The sequence below is a fragment of the Diaphorina citri genome, unplaced genomic scaffold (genome assembly GCF_000475195.1).
Source record: "Diaphorina citri unplaced genomic scaffold, Diaci psyllid genome assembly version 1.1 scaffold1460, whole genome shotgun sequence".
Taxonomy (NCBI): domain Eukaryota; kingdom Metazoa; phylum Arthropoda; class Insecta; order Hemiptera; family Psyllidae; genus Diaphorina; species Diaphorina citri.
This window is the reverse complement of record NW_007378886.1, coordinates 30,112-48,870: the sequence shown is the minus strand read 5'-3', so window position 1 is coordinate 48,870 and position 18,759 is coordinate 30,112. Positions and strand designations below refer to the sequence as shown.

General features: G+C 38.9%; 1 protein-coding gene across 1 annotated transcript in view; it reads left to right on the top strand.

Moving 5' to 3' along the window:
- Nucleotides 1-18,759, top strand: part of LOC103515996 — a 62,409-nt gene that overhangs the window by 14,673 nt on the left and 28,977 nt on the right. Inside the window, exon 2 of the mRNA XM_026828512.1 lies at nt 4,785-5,051. Within this exon, the coding sequence (XP_026684313.1) occupies nt 4,785-5,051 (267 nt within the window). The remainder of the gene's footprint in view (nt 1-4,784; nt 5,052-18,759) is intronic.

Sequence of the window (18,759 nt, the reverse complement as noted above, 5' to 3'; positions counted from 1 at the left end):
ACGGGCTATTGTATTCGCTTCGGTGTCGTCTGTCTGTCCCCATAGAAGGACTTATCCAAACCTGGTCGACCTACATATCCTCCAATTTTCCAACCTGATTTTGCCAGACCTTGATCCAACTGATCTCTTTTAATTCAATAGGTCTCAGGCCTACCTGGATGTGGATGACCGACTAAAATAATTTTACCTTTCGTTTTCTGGAAAAGGAAATCGCAAAGCGGAAAAATTGCGTGCCTCATGTAAAACATTTTTTGAGAATTTTCCGGCCCTTATTTTTGGATTAATAACAAGGGGTCAGTTATTTCAACTACTGTGCGTTTGGTTAAATTCAGATTTCCTACATCAAGTTCACTGACCTGTTTAGTACGAATAGTTTGTGGGGGCTAATTTGATGTACATATTTACATTTTTATGCCTTTTGCGTGAGTTATGTTTCCAAAATATTTTTGGAGTAACTTACATCATACTTCCGAGCCTAATATCCTCCCCTCCTCCCCTAAGTTTATTCCACTTTAAAGGGTGACGTTGCTGTTGGTTCTCTCTATTATCACATGGTATTATTGCTTTTACTTTGTAACTTGAGATCTCTGTTGTGTGTTTGTTGTTTGGGTCAAAGTATTTAAACTCCCATCATCCCTTCCATATTTCAAGAACCTCCAAAACACAACTACACAAATCCATAATGATGTTAAGACAAACATTTTCAAACAAAATAAAATCCCAGCGCAGGTAAATGTCCCTCCATCTCCAAGTTTTCACCCTATTTAGAAAGCCCACCTGGTCATGAAGACACCCTAAAAGCGAGAAAGTTTTAGATAACACTTCAGTCGATAATTTAAGACCGGTTTTAGCGTCACCTGTGTTAAGCTACGCCGAGAAATGCCAATAAATGGATGGGTGACTTAAACCTTATATTGGGAATAAAGGGAGAACGGGCTCTAGTCTTGCCGATGTAGGGTATGGGTGAATATTTATTAGATGACCGTGACCCCAGTATAGCGAATACTTGACCTATTGGATGAAAATTTGGGTAGCAATATGTATTTATGTGCCTTACCTATTTAACATTATATGTACGTAAGTTATTTACTGTTGAGTCCATAAGGGACTGTTTTACGTCCATTTTGAAGGCTACAACTAATATCCAATATTGGCTGATATTCTCAAGAATGTGATAAATCCAATCAGGCATTTTAATCGTTCAGTGAGAGGCTTTTCACAATTATTGTAGATATGTATATCACCAACTGAACTGAGAGCTTCTTTTGTTAAAAAATTATCAAGGTCCACTCATAGTTGACGCCGTTGATCGTCGTCGACTGAAAACGTACACTTCCTCGACAACATAAATTGATATATCACCAACTGAACTGAGAGCTTCTTTTGTTAAAAAATTAATTCACATCATCGATCGACGGCCGTCGACTATGTGTGGACACAGCTTTATATCCAATTTTTTTGTAATCAATCTTTTTACACGAAGAATCCCAAGCGTGATGTGCGATCATAGCAAACTACTCCAAGCTATTAAAGCTGACTAATAATTTCGCTAGGTTCTACCTCAACAATTACCGCATTCAATATTTTTTGGCGAAATAGCAATTTGATCTTTTTTTTTTTTTTTTTTTTTGTAATCAATCTTTTTACACGAAGAATCCCAAGCGTGATGTGCGATCATAGCAAACTACTCAGAGCTATTAAAGCTGGCTAATAATTTCGCTAGGTTCTACCTCAACAATTACCGCATTCAATATTTTTTGGCGAAATAACAATTTATGGTTTTCTAGTCGGTAGTTTTTTGTGGACTCATGACCCCGTCAGGAGCTTACTCCAAATGAAGGTCAATAACACAAGAGATACTGATTCGGTGCTGAATTTGGCACATGGTAAATGGTAGACTATATCTTCCGTCATTTGTAATTTTCCCTCTACATTACTCTACAACTACCTGAAAACGGTCACTTTCTCCGTGGCGTATAATATCTCTAGTAGGGCGGTCAAACTTTCTTGCCGTGCTCCTTAATTCCTTTTCAAATTGCACACGCAACGCGCACACACTCATAGAGCGGACCGTCGCACGTACGCATGGTCGACACGGCTTACAAATTTTTCGGAAGCATGTGCATTGCATACATGAAGCGACTTAAATTTGACGCATGACGGTGTCAGATGCGTTGGCTCCAAATGGTCACCACGCAAGTCTTTTTCGAAAGCGCGCGGATTGCACACGCTAAGCTACTAAAGCCGCATGCGACTACAAGTCGGTTCCGATTGAACACTGCGCAACTTTTTTTTTGTGGTAAGTCGCGCCATTCAGTATGTAAACGGGTCTTACATTATATTTTGAATCGCAATTTTAATTTTCAAGATCTACTATAGATAACTAGAATGAATTACTAGATAGATATGTGATAATTTCTGGTCCCGTTTGAACAGTGGTACTGTATTGCTATGCTCACGCCAAGACCCTAGTATATCAACCTGAACATGTGGAGTAGATACTCGAATTTCTATTTCTGTATTGTCTAGTTGTGTTTCATTCAATGTTATAACCTTGTCAATGAACTTGCTAATAATATCAGTCTATATTAAACCCACGCGAACGAGTATTTCATAGGAAGCTAAGAAGTTGTCAATGATGGAGTGATGAATGGTTATTGTTTACCTATTGTTATATCTGTCATTGTTGTAGTGAAGTTACGTGCGCTACTAATGACAAATGACAATGTACTGTACCTTGTGTTGTTAAATAACATTGGACTATTTTCTGTTATGGTTTACGAGCAAATGGACACCGCGTCGCGTCGTGTCGGGTCGCTAGACCTTTTCCATGAAGTTGTCCCATAGGAGAAAATTTGAGATTTGATGCGGGTCGCTACACCTTTTCCATGAAGTTATCCCACAGGAGAAACTTAGAGATTTGAGGCCGCACCGGTTTCGTAAACATATTTTGATGAAGTTCTCAAGTCTTATTCTATCCTTTCATGTTGTCCCACAAAAGGCCCACCTGAGGATTAGGAGTAGGAGCAAACAGCCCTAAAGCATGGGTTAAGCTTCTACAAATCCTTTCAGGTTGTCCCATAAAGTACAACCTTTGTGGAGATTTGTTGGTCGAATCACCGTAATTTGGTCATTTTATGGACAAGGGTTTCACAACATTTTCCATGAAGTTGCAATTCTATCCTTTGTTGGCTGAATTTTCGAAATTTGGTCAGTAAAAAAATGTTGGATTTCATTCTTTAATTCCCTCCAATTTTCCAACCTGATTTTGCCAGACCTTGATCCAACTGATCTCTTTTAATTCAATAGGTCTCAGGCCTACCTGGATGTGGATAACCGGCTAAAATAATTTTACCTTTCGTTTTCTGGAAAAGGAAATTGCAAAGCGGAAAAATTGCGTGCCTCATGTAAAACATTTTTTGAGAATTTTCCGGCCCTTATTTTTGGATTAATACAAAGGGGTCAGTTATTTCAATTACTGTGCGTTTGGTAAAATTCAGATTTCCTACATCAAGTTCACTGACCTTTTTAGTACGAATAGTTTGTGGGGGCTAATTTGATGTACATATTTACAGTTTTATGCCTTTTGCGTGAGTTATGTTTCCAAAATATGTATTTTTAGAGTGACTTACATTATACTTCCGAGCCCAATATCCTCCCCTCCTCCCCTAAGTTTATTCCACTTTAAAGGGCGCGTTGCTGTTGGTTCTCTCTATTATCACATGGTATTATTGATTTTACTTTGTAACTTGAGATCTCTGTTGTGTGTTTGTTGTTTGGGTCAAAGTATTTAAACTCCCATCCCTTCCATATTTCAAGAACCTCCAAAACACAACTACACAAATCATAATGATGTTAAATTTCATTTTTGTGTTATGTCCCAAATTGGTCTTCCAACCTGGTCTTGCTGCACGCGCACATGGTTGCGTGTGTACGCGATATTGGTGCAAATTTCAGGTTTAAAACGAGGGAAATTTTGCGCAAATATCGCGTTTACACGTAACGATTTTTCGAAAGACTAGGTTGGAAGGCATGTCGTAGTTACGTAGTGATGTATACTGGGCTTCATATGTAGAGCAGGACATTATTATGGAGATACCTGGCTCAGTACTTTCAGATTTTTTCTCATCAACAAGTTGTACGATACACCACATTGAAGGTTATCGAAAATCTCCAATATTTCTACCTGGTACCTGCTCAGTAGTATACGGACATCGGTATTTGCGGTGGTCCAGTATTTTTCTTAAAAATAAACTTTCAGTCTTTGCAAAATAATATCACGAACATCACGATGTTTTCCTCTACACAAAATTCCACAGGCCATTCACTATCAGGTAGACCTGAACAGGCGCGCCTGTCAGGTCTACCTGATAATGAGTGGCCGGCCTTAACTTCGATGGAGAACACGTCATCGCCACTGATATGTGTATACAGTACATTATATACGCTTGTTACTTGTTGCTGTGCTTCAAAATACGACGCAAATTGCCCCATCCCACCCCCAAAATATTAGGGAGGAAGTTTTTGGAACACATTTCCTTATTCTTCTTCTGCACCTCTGGCCTTAAAACCTTCATATTATCGACAAGAAACATTTCGCATGCCATATACTCTGTCAAATCCATATTTTGGAACTGTGTAATATTAAATATGCTTCCGGGGGAGTATTTTATTACATTTTTCTTTTCCTACCTGCTCCCTGCCTTATTTCTTTAAAAATGGCTTACCTTGCAATAATCAGAACAAGCGATTTTTTTTCATCTGTCCATTTTCCTTCGTTTCAGACGGATACAATGACCACTGGCGTTCCAAGCTGGTCGAGTCCTGGACGGAGACCGAAGTGTACAACTGGATCGCCTCCTCGTCCCGACTGACTTTGGTCCCTCTGGAGGAGCTGCCGTTCGAACAGTTTCGGCACGTCACCGGCAAACAGCTCGTCAAATGGAAGGTCTCGAATTTCGTGCACAAGGACGCCAAAAACGGCGTGTTCCTCTACTTGTACCTGCAGGACATTATCGCTCACCATAAGGGCAAAGCATGTCGAAACAACCGTAAGTACCTTCCTGGATTTTTTACTTTACATTACTACAGTTATAGCGAAGTTTACGCAGCGCGACCGTTTCCTACTGACGGAGAATTTTTTTCTTACTAAAATATTCTAAACCGTGGCGCATTTATATAGATGTATTGTGGTTTAACCTCATCAGTAGTCACCAGCTTAGGTGAGATTTTCCCAGTAACGGATCCCTTCTACTACAGGTATACATACCTGGTAATTAAGTTCACCGAACTCTAAATATCACTTGGCAAAAGGGCACCAAAAACTAATCAAATAAATTTCATTTTTGTGTTATGTCCCAAATTGGTCTTCCAACCTGGTCTTGCTGCACGCGCACATGGTTGCGTGTGTACGCGATATTGGCGCAAATTTCAGGTTTAAAACGAGGGAAATTTTGCGCAAATATCGCGTTTACAGTTTACACGCGACATACCTGGTAATTAAGTTCACCGAACTCTAAATATCACTTGGCAAAAGGGCACCAAAAACTAATCAAATAAATTTCATTTTTGTGTGATGTCCCAAATTGGTCTTCCAACCTGGTCTTGCTGCACGCGCACACGGTTGCGTGTGTACGCTATACTGGCGCAAATTTCAGGTTTAAAACGAGGGAAATTTTGCGCAAATATCGCGTTTACACGCGTTTTCGAAAGACTAGGTTGGAAGGCATGTCGTAGTTACGTAGTGATGTATACAGGGCTTCATATGTAGAGCAGGACATTATTATGGATATACCTGGCTCAGTACTTTCAGATTTTTCTCATCAACAAGTTGTACGATACACCACATTGAAGGTTATCGAAAATCTCCAATATTTCTACCTGGTACCTGCTCAGTAGTATACGGACATCGGTATTTGCGGTGGTCGTAAATACCTTTCTTGTTTGGCCATATCTATACCTCCAGCATCGGCATACCATCAGTACATTAGTAGTTCAGTGAACGGTCGAAAAATCAAGCCATTTTCTTTATGGGTTGTACATGTTTTTCAAAGATCAAAAATTGGACGTACTGTTCAATACCTCCAGCATCGGCATACCATCAGTACATTAGTAGTTCAGTGAACCGTCGAAAAATCAAGCCATTTTCTTTATGGGTTGTACATGTTTTTCAAAGATCGAAAATTGGACGCATACCTCCAGCATCGGCATACCATCAGTACATTAGTAGTTCAGTGAACCGTCGAAAAATCAAGCCATTTTCTTTATGGGTTGTACATGGTTTTTCAAAGATCGAAAATTGGACGTACTGTTCGCGAGTTGTGGCGGACCAAACAAACTAAATGCAAAATCTGCGAACTAGAATTTCGAATTCACTCCATTTGTTCAATTACCACAAAATGTGCCAAATTACCACAAAATATACGAGTACTTAAATGTACCTTATATTCCCTCCGGAGTTCAATAGTCTGAATTTCTGACTTACAAGTACACTTACTTTGAGTTGATCATGAATTTCTGTACTTTGATCACCGAAATTTTTAATTTTTGTTTCGCTGTGAAAGTTCTGGTTGAGGTGGTTTAACCTTTTTCGTCAGTTCTGGTGGTCGGCCATGGCCTAGACCTAAGCCCATACCTGGTGAGCTCCTCATGTTTCATGCTCCGATGCAGACCAGTCCTGTTGGTGTGTGTGTGTATTTTCCGCTGGGATTGCGTTGAATCAACATTGTGAACATTGTCCTATTCCGTCTTGACACCTCAGTGGTCAAGCTCCACGCCTAGGCGTCTGCTAGAATCTGCATGCAAAATCTGCGAACTAGAATTTCGAATTCACTCCATTTGTTCAATTACCACAAAATGTGCCAAATTACCACAAAATATACGAGTAAATGTACCTTATATTCCCTCCGGAGTTCAATAGTCTGAATTTCTGACTTACAAGTACACTTACTTTGAGTTGATCATGAATTTCTGTACTTTGATCACCGAAATTTTTAATTTTTGTTTCGCTGTGAAAGTTCTGGTTGAGGTGGTTTAACCTTTTTCGTCAGTTCTGGTGGTCGGCCATGGCCTAGACCTAAGCCCATACCTGGTGAGCTCCTCATGTTTCATGCTCCGATGCAGACCAGTCCTGTTGGTGTGTGTGTATTTTCCGCTGGGATTGCGTTGAATCGACATTGTGAACATTGTCTTATTCCGTCTTGACACCTCAGTGGTTAAGCTCCACGCCTAGGCGTCTGCTAGAATCTGTTGGTTGAGGTGGTTTAACCTTTTTCGTCAGTTCTGGTGGTCGGCCATGGCCTAGACCTAAGCCCATACCTGGTGAGCTCCTCATGTTTTATGCTCCGATGCAGACCAGTCCTGTTGGTGTGTGTGTATTTTCCGCTGGGATTGCGTTGAATCAACATTGTGAACATTGTCCTATTCCGTCTTGACACCTCAGTGGTTAAGCTCCACGCCTAGGCGTCTGCTAGAATCTGTTCCTTAACACCAACCTCTAATGCCCCAGTGCGTGGCTTTGCACGCTGGAGGTTCCAAATTCAATGCTCGACAGAGACGAAGTTTTTGTACTTGGAATTTGGAGGCACTCAGTCTTGCGAGGGTAATTGAGTAGTTAATTTAATTTTTATTACTTTTTTTAAGAGTTTTGATAGAGGCAACTGTAACTGCTAAGGTCTTATCGTCGCGAGATCAAAGAGAGAAGGAAGACAGGATAGGAGAAAGCCAGCCGTTCCGAGAACGAACATCGGCTCACAATCAAATCAATAGAGAGTTTTAGTTTGTAGCGCAGTACACACTCATATCATTATTTGAACTTGTATCAAACATGGGCTAAATGTGAACCATATGTATATTCGCTTGCCAATCAGGCGGAAAGTCAACCTAAAAAACCTCCAAATTTCAAATGAAATTCACTTAGTTCGATAAACAATGACCCAAATCTACAAACGGACATAAATACATACCTATTACCTATACCTACATATCAAGTAGGTACATATTATAACCATAACCACCATGTATGCATAATAAACAAGCATTTTTTCTCTATTGGGGAAAAAACACACAATCAAGTTGATTTAAACCATGTAAGTAGAATTACAAGTAGTCATAAAATTAATGATTTTACCTTACAGTCTAGAGGCAATTACATATTATACTCTTTAGTTTAGTTTAGTTTAGTTTAGAGACAATCTGATATAAAATTCATTACTGATTACCCTTCTAACGAAAATTAACAACTAGGTACGTATGTAAATTTGTCGCTAAAATAGACCATGAAAAAACTAAAACTGATACGTGCCTCCTTGCTAAAAAAAAAAACCCATTAGCATTTTCTTTTTTCTATTGGGACTATTGGGGTTATCGATGTGCCAGAGCCTATTGAATTGATGAATAAAATTATAGATTCATGTGTTACGATGTAGGGAGAATTACAAGTAGTCATAAAATTAAAATTAATGATTTTACCTTACAGTCTAGAGGCAATTACATATTATACTCTTTAGTTTAGTTTAGTTTATTTAGAGACAATATATCTGAAATAAAATTCATTACTGATTACCCTTCTAACGAAAATTAACAACTAGGTACCTACGTATGTAAATTTGTCGCTAAAATAGACCATGAAAAAACTAAAACTGATACGTGCCTCCTTGCTAAAAAAAAACCAATTAGCATTTTCTTTTTTCTATTGGGACTATTGGGGTTATCGATGTGCCAGAGCCTATTGAATTGATGAATAAAATTATAGATTCATGTGTTACGATGTAGGGTATGGGTGAATATTTATTAGATGACCGTGACCCCAGTATAGCGAATACTTGACCTATTGGATGAAAATTTGGGTAGCATTATGTATTTATGTGCCTTACCTATTTAACATTATGTACGTAAGTTATTTACTATTGAGTCCATGAGGGACTGTTTTACGTCCATTTTGAAGGCTACAACAGCTAATATCCAATATTGGCTGATATTGTCAAGAATGTGATAAATCCAATCAGGCATTTTAATCGTTCAGTGAGAGGCTTTTCACAATTTTTGTAGATATATCACCAACTGAACTGAGAGCTTCTTTTGTTAAAAAATTAATTCACATCATCGATCGACGGCCGTCGACTATGTGTGGACACAGCTTTATATCCAATTTTTTTGTAATCAATCTTTTTACACGAAGAATCCCAAGCGTGATGTGCGATCATAGCAAACTACTCCAAGCTATTAAAGCTGGCTAATAATTTCGCTAGGTTCTACCTCAACAATTACCGCATTCAATATTTTTTGGCGAAATAACAATTTATGGTTTTCTAAAAAAAAAAAAAAAAAAAAAAAAAAAAATCTGGTGTGAACATCACACGACTCTCTATTACATTTGCGGAATACGTATTTGAAAAATAAATTTAATGATAGAAAGTAAAAAAGTGAAAAAAAATTTCTAAGCCGCCTATAGGGCGGCCGATTCTTGGACGAAAATTTTCTATCTCAAGGGTAATCTTTGTAAGAAGTCAAGATGAAGCTGTGGTCAGTATTCTGTTGTTGTGTATTATTGGTTTTGTGTGTGTCACCGTCCTTCGGCAATGTTCAATGAATTAGCCAGAGAGTTTTAGGAAGATCAGTTCAGTGTTCAGTCTTCAACTAGGTATCTTTCAATCTAGTAAGTTTGCTCCACAAATTTAATCCTTAATAATATTTAATATTTAATCCTTAAGTCAAGATGAAGCTGTGGTCAGTATTCTGTTGTTGTGTATTATTGGTTTTGTGTGTGTCACCGTCCTTCGGCAATGTTCAATGAATTATCCAGAGAGTTTTAGGAAGATCAGAAGTTCAGTCTTCAACTAGGTATCTTTCAATCTAGTAAGTTTGCTCCACAAATTTAATCCTTAATAAGTAATCTTTTTTTCTCCCTCTCCCTCCTCCTTTTTCCCATTTATCCCTCTCTCCACCCCTTTCCATTTCTCTTCCTCTCCACCTCTCAGCCTTCTCTTCCTCTCCTCCTTTCTTTCTTTCGCGAAGGGTTCTACCCTGAAACGGATGGTTTCGGATTACTTAAAAGCCTGCCATTTTACTTATCAGATTTGGTAAAGTGTAGCTTTGCTGTAGGTATAGGGCAGGTATCAGGTATGCTGTAGGTATACTTGCCTTACCTACAGCATAACGTATACCTGCCTGAATTCAAATTTCTCATCAGGTGTCCGTCATGGTCAAGGGCTTGTCAAAACTTAAGTAAATGCCATGGCATTTGTATTAGTGTTATTATCATTACACCTTGTAATTTTCCCTCTACAACTACCTGAAAACGGTCACTTTCTTTGTGGCGTATAATATCTCTAGTAGCGCGGTCAAACTTTCTTGCCGTACTCCAAGCTATTAAAGCTGGCTAATAATTTCGCTAGGTTCTACCTCAACAATTACCGCATTCAATATTTTTTGGCGAAATAACAATTTGTGGTTTTTTAGTCGGTAGTTTTTTGTGGACTCATGACCCCGTCAGGAGCTTACTCCAAAAGAAGGTCAATAACCAATAACACAAGAGATACTGATTCGGTGCTGAATTTGGTAGTAATCCTTAATAATCTTTTTTTCTCCCTCTCCCTCCTCCTTTTTCCCATCTATCCCTCTCTCCACCCCTTTCCATTTCTTTTCCTCTCCACCTCTCAGCCTTCTCTTCCTCTCCTCCTTTCTCACTTTCTTTCGCGAAGGGTTCTACCCTGAAACGGATGGTTTCAGATTACTTAAAAGCCTGCCATTTTACTTATCAGATTCGGTAAAGTGTAGCTTTGCTGTAGGTATAGGGCAGGTATCAGGTATGCTGTAGGTATACTTGCCTTAACTACAGCATAACAATTTATGGTTTTCTAGTCGGTAGTTTTTTGTGGACTCATGACCCCGTCAGGAGCTTACTCCAAATGAAGGTCAATAACACAAGAGATACTGATTCGGTGCTGAATTTGGCACATGGTAAATGGTAGACTATATCTTCCGTCATTTGTAATTTTCCCTCTACATTACTCTACAACTACCTGAAAACGGTCACTTTCTCCGTGGCGTATAATATCTCTAGTAGGGTTTTACCTTAATTGAATTTAAATATCTACTATTACTTCGCTTTTTTTCCTCGTTTCCCCCCCCCCTTATTTTGAGTTGCAAATCTTGGTGTGCACTAGTGCAGTTTACATCGACGGAACTACAAGTTATATTACTCTTGGAACCTTGTTTCCCATTACAAGTCCATCCTTGAATATTTGGCAAAAAAGCATTATCTTATCTTATTTATTGTATTCGGTTGGATCCACTTGCTCGCATCCTATGGCTGACCTTAAGCGGGGCATAAATTTGGTTCGCCACTTTGCTGTTAATTCTCATAATTACCAAGCAAAGAACAAGGAAAAACAAAATAATACTAACTTAGCAAAAACTAAAATGCTAATCTGGCCGGTGGACGTTTCTTTTCGTTGTTGAGAAAGGGGCCGCAGTGTTAACTTTCTTATCTTCCTGCGGTTAAGTGCTTGTATGCGGTCAAACTTTCTTGCCGTGCTCCTTAATTCCTTTTCAAATTGCACACGCAACGCGCACACACTCATAGAGCGGACCGTCGCACGTACGCATGGTCGACACGGCTTACAAATTTTTCGGAAGCATGTGCATTGCATACATGAAGCGACTTAAATTTGACGCATGACGGTGTCAGATGCAAATGCTAAACTGGCCGGTGGACGTTTCTTTTCGTTGTTGAGAAAGGGGCCGCAATGTTAACTTTCTTATCTTCCTGCGGTTAAGTGCTTGTATTTTATTTCTTGCCGTGCTCCTTAATTCCTTTTCAAATTGCACACGCAACGCGCACACACTCATAGAGCGGACCGTCGCACGTGCGCGTGGTCGACACGGCTTACAAATTTTTCGGAAGCGTGTGCATTACATACATGAAGCGACTTAAATTTGACGCATGACGGTGTCAGATGAGTTGGCTCCAAATGGTCACCACGCAAGTCTTTTTCGAAAGCGCGCGGATTGCACACGCTAAGCTACTAAAGCCGCATGCGACTACAAGTCGGTTCCGATTGAACACTGCGCAACTTTTTTTTTGTGGTAAGTCGCGCCATTCAGTATGTAAACGGGTCTTACATTATATTTTGAATCGCAATTTTAATTTTCAAGATCTACTATAGATAACTAGAATGAATTACTAGATAGATATGTGATAATTTCTGGTCCCGTTTGAACAGTGGTACTGTATTGCTATGCTCTCACCAAGACCTAGTATATCAACCTGAACATGTGGAGTAGATACTCGAATTTCTATTTCTGTATTGTCTAGTTGTGTTTCATTCAATGTTATAACCTTGTCAATGAACTTGCTAATAATATCAGTCTATATTAAACCCACGCGAACGAGTATTTCATAGGAAGCTAAGAAGTTGTCAATGATGGAGTGATGAATGGTTATTGTTTACCTATTGTTATATCTGTCATTGTTGTAGTGAAGTTACGTGCGCTACTAATGACAATGTACTGTACCTTGTGTTGTTAAATAACATTGGACTATTTTCTGTTATGGTTTACGAGCAAATGGACACCGCGTCGCGTCGTGTCGGGTCGCTAGACCTTTTCCATGAAGTTGAAACGGGTCTTACATTATATTTTGAATCGCAATTTTAATTTTCAAGATCTACTATAGATAACTAGAATGAATTACTAGATAGATATGTAATAATTTCTGGTCCCGTTTGAACAGTGGTACTGTATTGCTATGCTCTCGCCAAGGCCTAGTATATCAACCTGAACATGTGGAGTAGATACTCGAATTTCTATTTCTGTATTGTCTAGTTGTGTTTCATTCAATGTTATAACCTTGTCAATGAACTTACTATTAATATCAGTCTACATTAAACCCACGCGAACGAGTATTTCATAGGAAGCTAAGAAGTTGTCAATGATGGAGTGATGAATGGTTATTGTTTACCTATTGTTATATCTGTCAATGTAGTGAAGTTACGTGCGCTACAAATGACAATGTGCTGTACTTTGTGTTGTTAAATAACATTGAACTACCTATTTTCTAGCAAATGGAAACCGCGTCGCGTCGTGTCGCTAGACCTTTTCCATGAAGTTATCCCATAGGAGAAAATTTGAGATTTGATGCGGGTCGCTACACCTTTTCCATGAAGTTATCCCACAGGAGAAACTTAGAGATTTGAGGCCGCACCGGTTTCGTAAACATATTTTGATGAAGTTCTCAAGTCTTATTCTATCCTTTCATGTTGTCCCACAAAAGGCCCACCTGAGGATTAGGAGTAGGAAGAAAGAAAATGACAAGTCATGTTTTTGCTGAGACTTAAAACTGACAGATCCGTGGTTTTACAAGTCCCACCACAGAAGTTATGAATAGTAAATAGATCTCTGATACGAAAGATCAGTTCTCAAGTCTTATTCTATCCTTTCATGTTGTCCCACAAAAGGCCCACCTGAGGATTAGGAGTAGGAGCAAACAGCCCTAAAGCATGGGTTAAGCTTCTACAAATCCTTTCAGGTTGTCCCATAAAGTACAACCTTTGTGGAGATTTGTTGGTCGAATCACCGTAATTTGGTCATTTTACTCTTGATCTCAACTTGAGCGAGTCCGCAAGCTGCAAGCTAAGAGAAAACCTCCTGTAGCTCGCGATCGACGGGTTGGTGATCCCTACTCTATGCTCATTATTGCTCACTGCTCCACATTGTTTTTAGCCCGAGAAAACCTCCTGTAGCTCGCGATCGACGGGTTGGTGATCCCTGCTCTATGCTCATTATTGCTCACTGCTCCACTTTGTTTTTAGCCCAAGACACCCTGTATAAACGCCTTTTCCGGTGCTCTCATATAGTGTGTAACGCATTTACATAATCTTGCACTATAAATATCGTGACATTGCGAGTTAAATTCAGATTTCCTACATCAAGTTCACTGACCTTTTTAGTACGAATAGTTTTTTAGTACGAATTTGATGTACATATTTACATTTTTATGCCTTTTGCGTGAGTTATGTTTCCAAAATATTTTTGGAGTAACTTACATTATACTTCCGAGCCTAATATCCTCCCCTCCTCCCCTAAGTTTATTCCACTTTAAAGGGTGACGTTGCTGTTGGTTCTCTCTATTATCATATGGTATTATTGCTTTTACTTTGTAACTTGAGATCTCTGTTGTGTGTTTGTTGTTTGGGTCAAAGTATTTAAACTCCCCCCATCCCTTCCATATTTCAAGAACCTCCAAAACACAACTACACAAATCCATAATGATGTAAGACAAACATTTTCAAACAAAATAAAATCCCAGTGCAGGTAAATGTCCCTCCATCTCCAAGTTTTCACCCTATTTAGAAAGCCCACCTGGTCATGAAGACTCCCTACATTGGCGTGGCGGGGGAGTTTATTCATTGTTGTCCGCGACTTACCTTTTCCAAAATTTCCCCCCATTTATTTTCTCCGAGGAAAATATCAGTTTCCTTCAATTCCTTCTCTCTTTTTTCTTATTAATGAGCTTAAAGCCCCTTCTGAGAGGAAGAAAGTTTCTTTTTAGGGATAAAGCGGGGGTAGAAGACCCTTCGTGCGAGGGTTGGGTGGAGGTATTATCAGGAGTATTTATTTTTTGCAGGGAATTTTCCTTATGGGGAAAATATTGAAGTTTTGAAAGAAAGCTTCTGAGGGGTGTGCTAAGGTCACACTGGTGCCTTTTGGCTGATAATTAGCCCTAACAATCAGGGTGATTGGCAAAGGGAATTGAAGGAAATTGTCACTGTCGTGTTTAACTATTTTTACTCTCCAACTTCTCTAGTGAGACGTCTTGGAATCCTAGATGACTTTGCCTAGTCTTTTGTCCTTATAAAAATAATTCCAAAAAGGTGTATTTTCCTTTTGGGAAAGATTCGGAAACGGCCTAGAGCTGTGCCCACCAGTCACGACCTAAAACTAAGCCCCCCAGGCTCGGCACAATACCTTTGCCCCCTTATAAAGGCCCCCCTCCCCCCTGGTGTATCCGGTCTTTTGTCCTTATAAAAATAATTCCAAAAAGGTGTATTTTCCTTTTGGGAAAGATTCGGAAACGGCCTAGAGCTGTGCCGATCAGTCACGACCTAAAACTAAGCCCCCCAGGCACGGCATCACAATACCTTTGCCCCCTTATAAAGGCCTCCCCTGGTGTATCCACCCATGTACAGTAGTCAAGGACCTTAGTTGACATGTGCAAAATTGCAAAATTCTTGAAAGTCCCCGTCAATATGTAGCTCATTCCTTTATCATCAAGAATGAAGATGATTATGTTCTTGAGAGCTACTGTATTTAATTACAAAGACAAGATTCTCTGAGAAAACATTCAATTACACTAATGACATCGTTCTGTCTCTCTGTCTTTCCCTCATTCTTCTTCCCTCTTCTCTCTCTCTCTCTCTCTCTTCCTCCCTCCTTTCTCCTCCCGCTCCCCCCGCCCAAGAGGTCCTTTTTATCCCAGGACTTCAGTCTTTGTAGTCTGGAATTCTGTATCGATTATATCTATCAAATCCATCATAGAGAGATTGAACACTTCTAAGCAAGGAGGGCTTAACCTTGCAAAGGCCCTTTGTGAGTAAAATGGCTTTCCCAAGGCGGAATTTTGTTAAACATCAGTCCCAAAAAGATTCATAATGTTATTTGTGAATATTTTTTCTTACCTCTTAGTTTCTTCCTTACCTCTTCTTCTTCTTCTCTCCACTTCCTCTGAACTGTTTGCCTATCAATTTTTCTCTTTTCTATCTTTCTCGTGGTTAATTTCCCCTCCTTCTCCTCTGTTATCTCTTTGTCCTACAATTTACATCATGTTTTCTTTCTTTATATTTATGTAATATGTATTAATTTTCTTTACTAAGAACATAATTTTATTAGTGGAGGTGTATGACCTTGAGAGGCTTGAGAACCCCCTCTTCCCAGCGAATGCCCATTAAAAAAATGTACATATACAACCCTATACAGAGTGTTTATAAAGTTCAAAAATGAAATTTAGACTTTCGGCCCTCATGGCCTGCGGGGGTTGAAATGGATGTTTTGAAATTTTATTTTTGGGACTGAATTTCAATATGACCCATTAGTGAGACCTATTTGAAATTTTGAAGTATTTACAAGTATTTGTAGTAAGTACCAAAAGTTAACTTCTTTACAGTTGAGGCAACTTTATTGGACCGGACCTTCTCTACATTATTTTATCTTTATTTTAACGTTAGTCTACAACCGCTAATGTTTTTAGTGACTTGGTTCTGCATTTGGCTACAAGCAGTACAAGCTACGCACCTTCTCACAAACCTTACCCAAGCCTGCAACTTTGCTTATCTTCAGTGATCCATGGGGGAACTGATGATGCGTGCAACATGCTATCGCCGCTGAGTAAAATTTTCATGTTTTGCTGAAAGTGACAGTTCTGCACATCAGACTACGCAGGCTGCCTTCTAATGAGATGCCTCACATAACGATAACATATTTGTGATAGTCATTTATGAAATTTTCTTGTCTTCTAATGACAGCTATGAGATGATTCAATGCCACTTTCATGGAAATTCTCAGAAGGCGACCCATCCCATTCTGTGGAAAACCAGGAGATGGGTTTTTCCTGGAGTTAAATATTCCTAAGATTTGATTTATTTGATCTCTGGTTTGCGCGCTGGGAAATACCTAAGAAAAAAAAAAAAAAAAAAAAAAAAAAAATCGCCGGCAAATTAGTGTGATGTAATCAATTTAATTCAAAAGTCAAAATCCAAGAATCCATACATAAGTTTTCTTCCATAAAAAATACGTGTAACTATGTACTTACCTAAATATATGATTAATTAACAGTATTTATCATTGGAGCTATTCATACGTACAATTTGCGCACTAATTGCTTCCTCCCAATTAGATATAGGAATTACTAAAAAACGGAGAGATATTTGTGAAATCTAAAACCATATAGTAGGTAAACCTAAGTAGTAGCTACTCCTAGTTAACTATAGTTATACATAATGGACATAGCCGTGACCCTTGACTCCGCAGATCTTAATCTGTGCAATAAAAACACGACAAATAGACAAAACGCACAACGCAAAGACTGTGGAATAGACAAACATGCTGACCAATTGGCTGTTGAGATTGTTAAGCAGCTATTAAAGATGAAATATGAAGAAAAAACACGAAGAAAAAATAATATACCCACTTATGAGAGGAAAATGTGATTAAATGATTAAAAAATCTTTCATGTCGTTTCAGCATACACAGATTTGCACTAGTGTGCAAAGTGCGAATTGAAAAATATAACGGTAAAAAGTTGTAAGAACACATTGTCTGGTATAAATAACCATATGAAAATAAGTGTCAAAAAATGGACAAATAATGTCCAATTGAGATGATCATTTGATCAATCCCTAAAAGTACATGACCCATATGAAAATAAGTGTCAAAAAATGGACAAATAATGTCCAATTGAGATGATCATTTGATCAATCCCTGAAAGTACATGACTACACAAATCAAGGGAAAACTACATCTTTGTCAAATTGTGTTCCACTTGGGCTTTGTAATCTTTGTATTGTTATGATTATACTTATTATTGTAGTTCTAGAAAAAATAGGAGATAATAGAGAAATAGGGTAAGCAAACGAGGAACGAGGATGATATCACGTAGTGTGATGAAATAAGGCGTAGACTTGGTAAGTAGTAGAGAAAAATGGTCTGTGCGTGTGTGTCCGTCTGAATTTTGCAGAAAATCGTAACAAAGATAAGTTGATGAGATTAGACCTCCCCGTAGATTGGTCCATAGACTGTAGGCCGTCCACAGGTTCCAGGAAAATTGTCAGACCTGAGGCACGGAATTTCGTTCGGGATTCGATCTCCGAAAATACCATTGGGGGCTTGGGGTTACTTGTGGCTCTAACTTAAATTTTGCAGAAAATCGTAACAAAGATAAGTTGATGAGATTAGACCTCCCCGTAGATTGGTCCATAGACTGTAGGCCGTCCACAGGTTTTAGGAAAATTGTCAGACCTGAGGCACGGAATTTCGTTCGGGATTCGATCTCCGAAAATATTGGGGGCTTGGGGCTACTTGGGGCTCTAACCTTGGTTCCAGGAAAATTGTCAGACCTGAGGCACGGAATTTCGTTCGGGATTCGATCTCCGAAAATACCATTGGGGGCTTGGGGTTACTTGGGGCTCTAACTTAAAATTTTAAAGGGCTTAAAATCCCGTTCTTTTAAGAAAGAATGAAAGAATCTTGTGGAGGACTTCGCAGCTAAATTCTCTAACTTAAAATTTTAAAGGGTTTAAAATCCCGTTCTTTTAAGAAAGAATCAAAGAATCTTGTTGAGGACTTTGCAGCTAAATCGGATCACCAGTTGCCCACATGCTATGCTAAAGAATAAGGAAGACAGCTAACTCGAAGCTTTTGATAGGGGTTTCTATTCAGCTCTTTTTAGCTCAAAATTTGCCCACATGCTATGCTAAAGAATAAGGAAGACAGCTAACTCGAAGCTTTTGATAGGGATTTCTATTCAGCTCTTTTTAGCTCAAAATTTTCCTCTCTCAGTGAATAGAATGTGAATAGAATCCTACGCTATTTTCTTTTGATGTTTTCCCAATAACCTTGGATAATAATTAAGATAGCAGATACAGTGAGATGACAGGGTATTGGAATGTGACAGAGGAGTATCTCATTACAAGGATTTCAGTCACAGGTTGTGAGCTTTTGAAATTTTCATCCTTAAGGCGCTATGATACTGCGGCAACAGGAAAC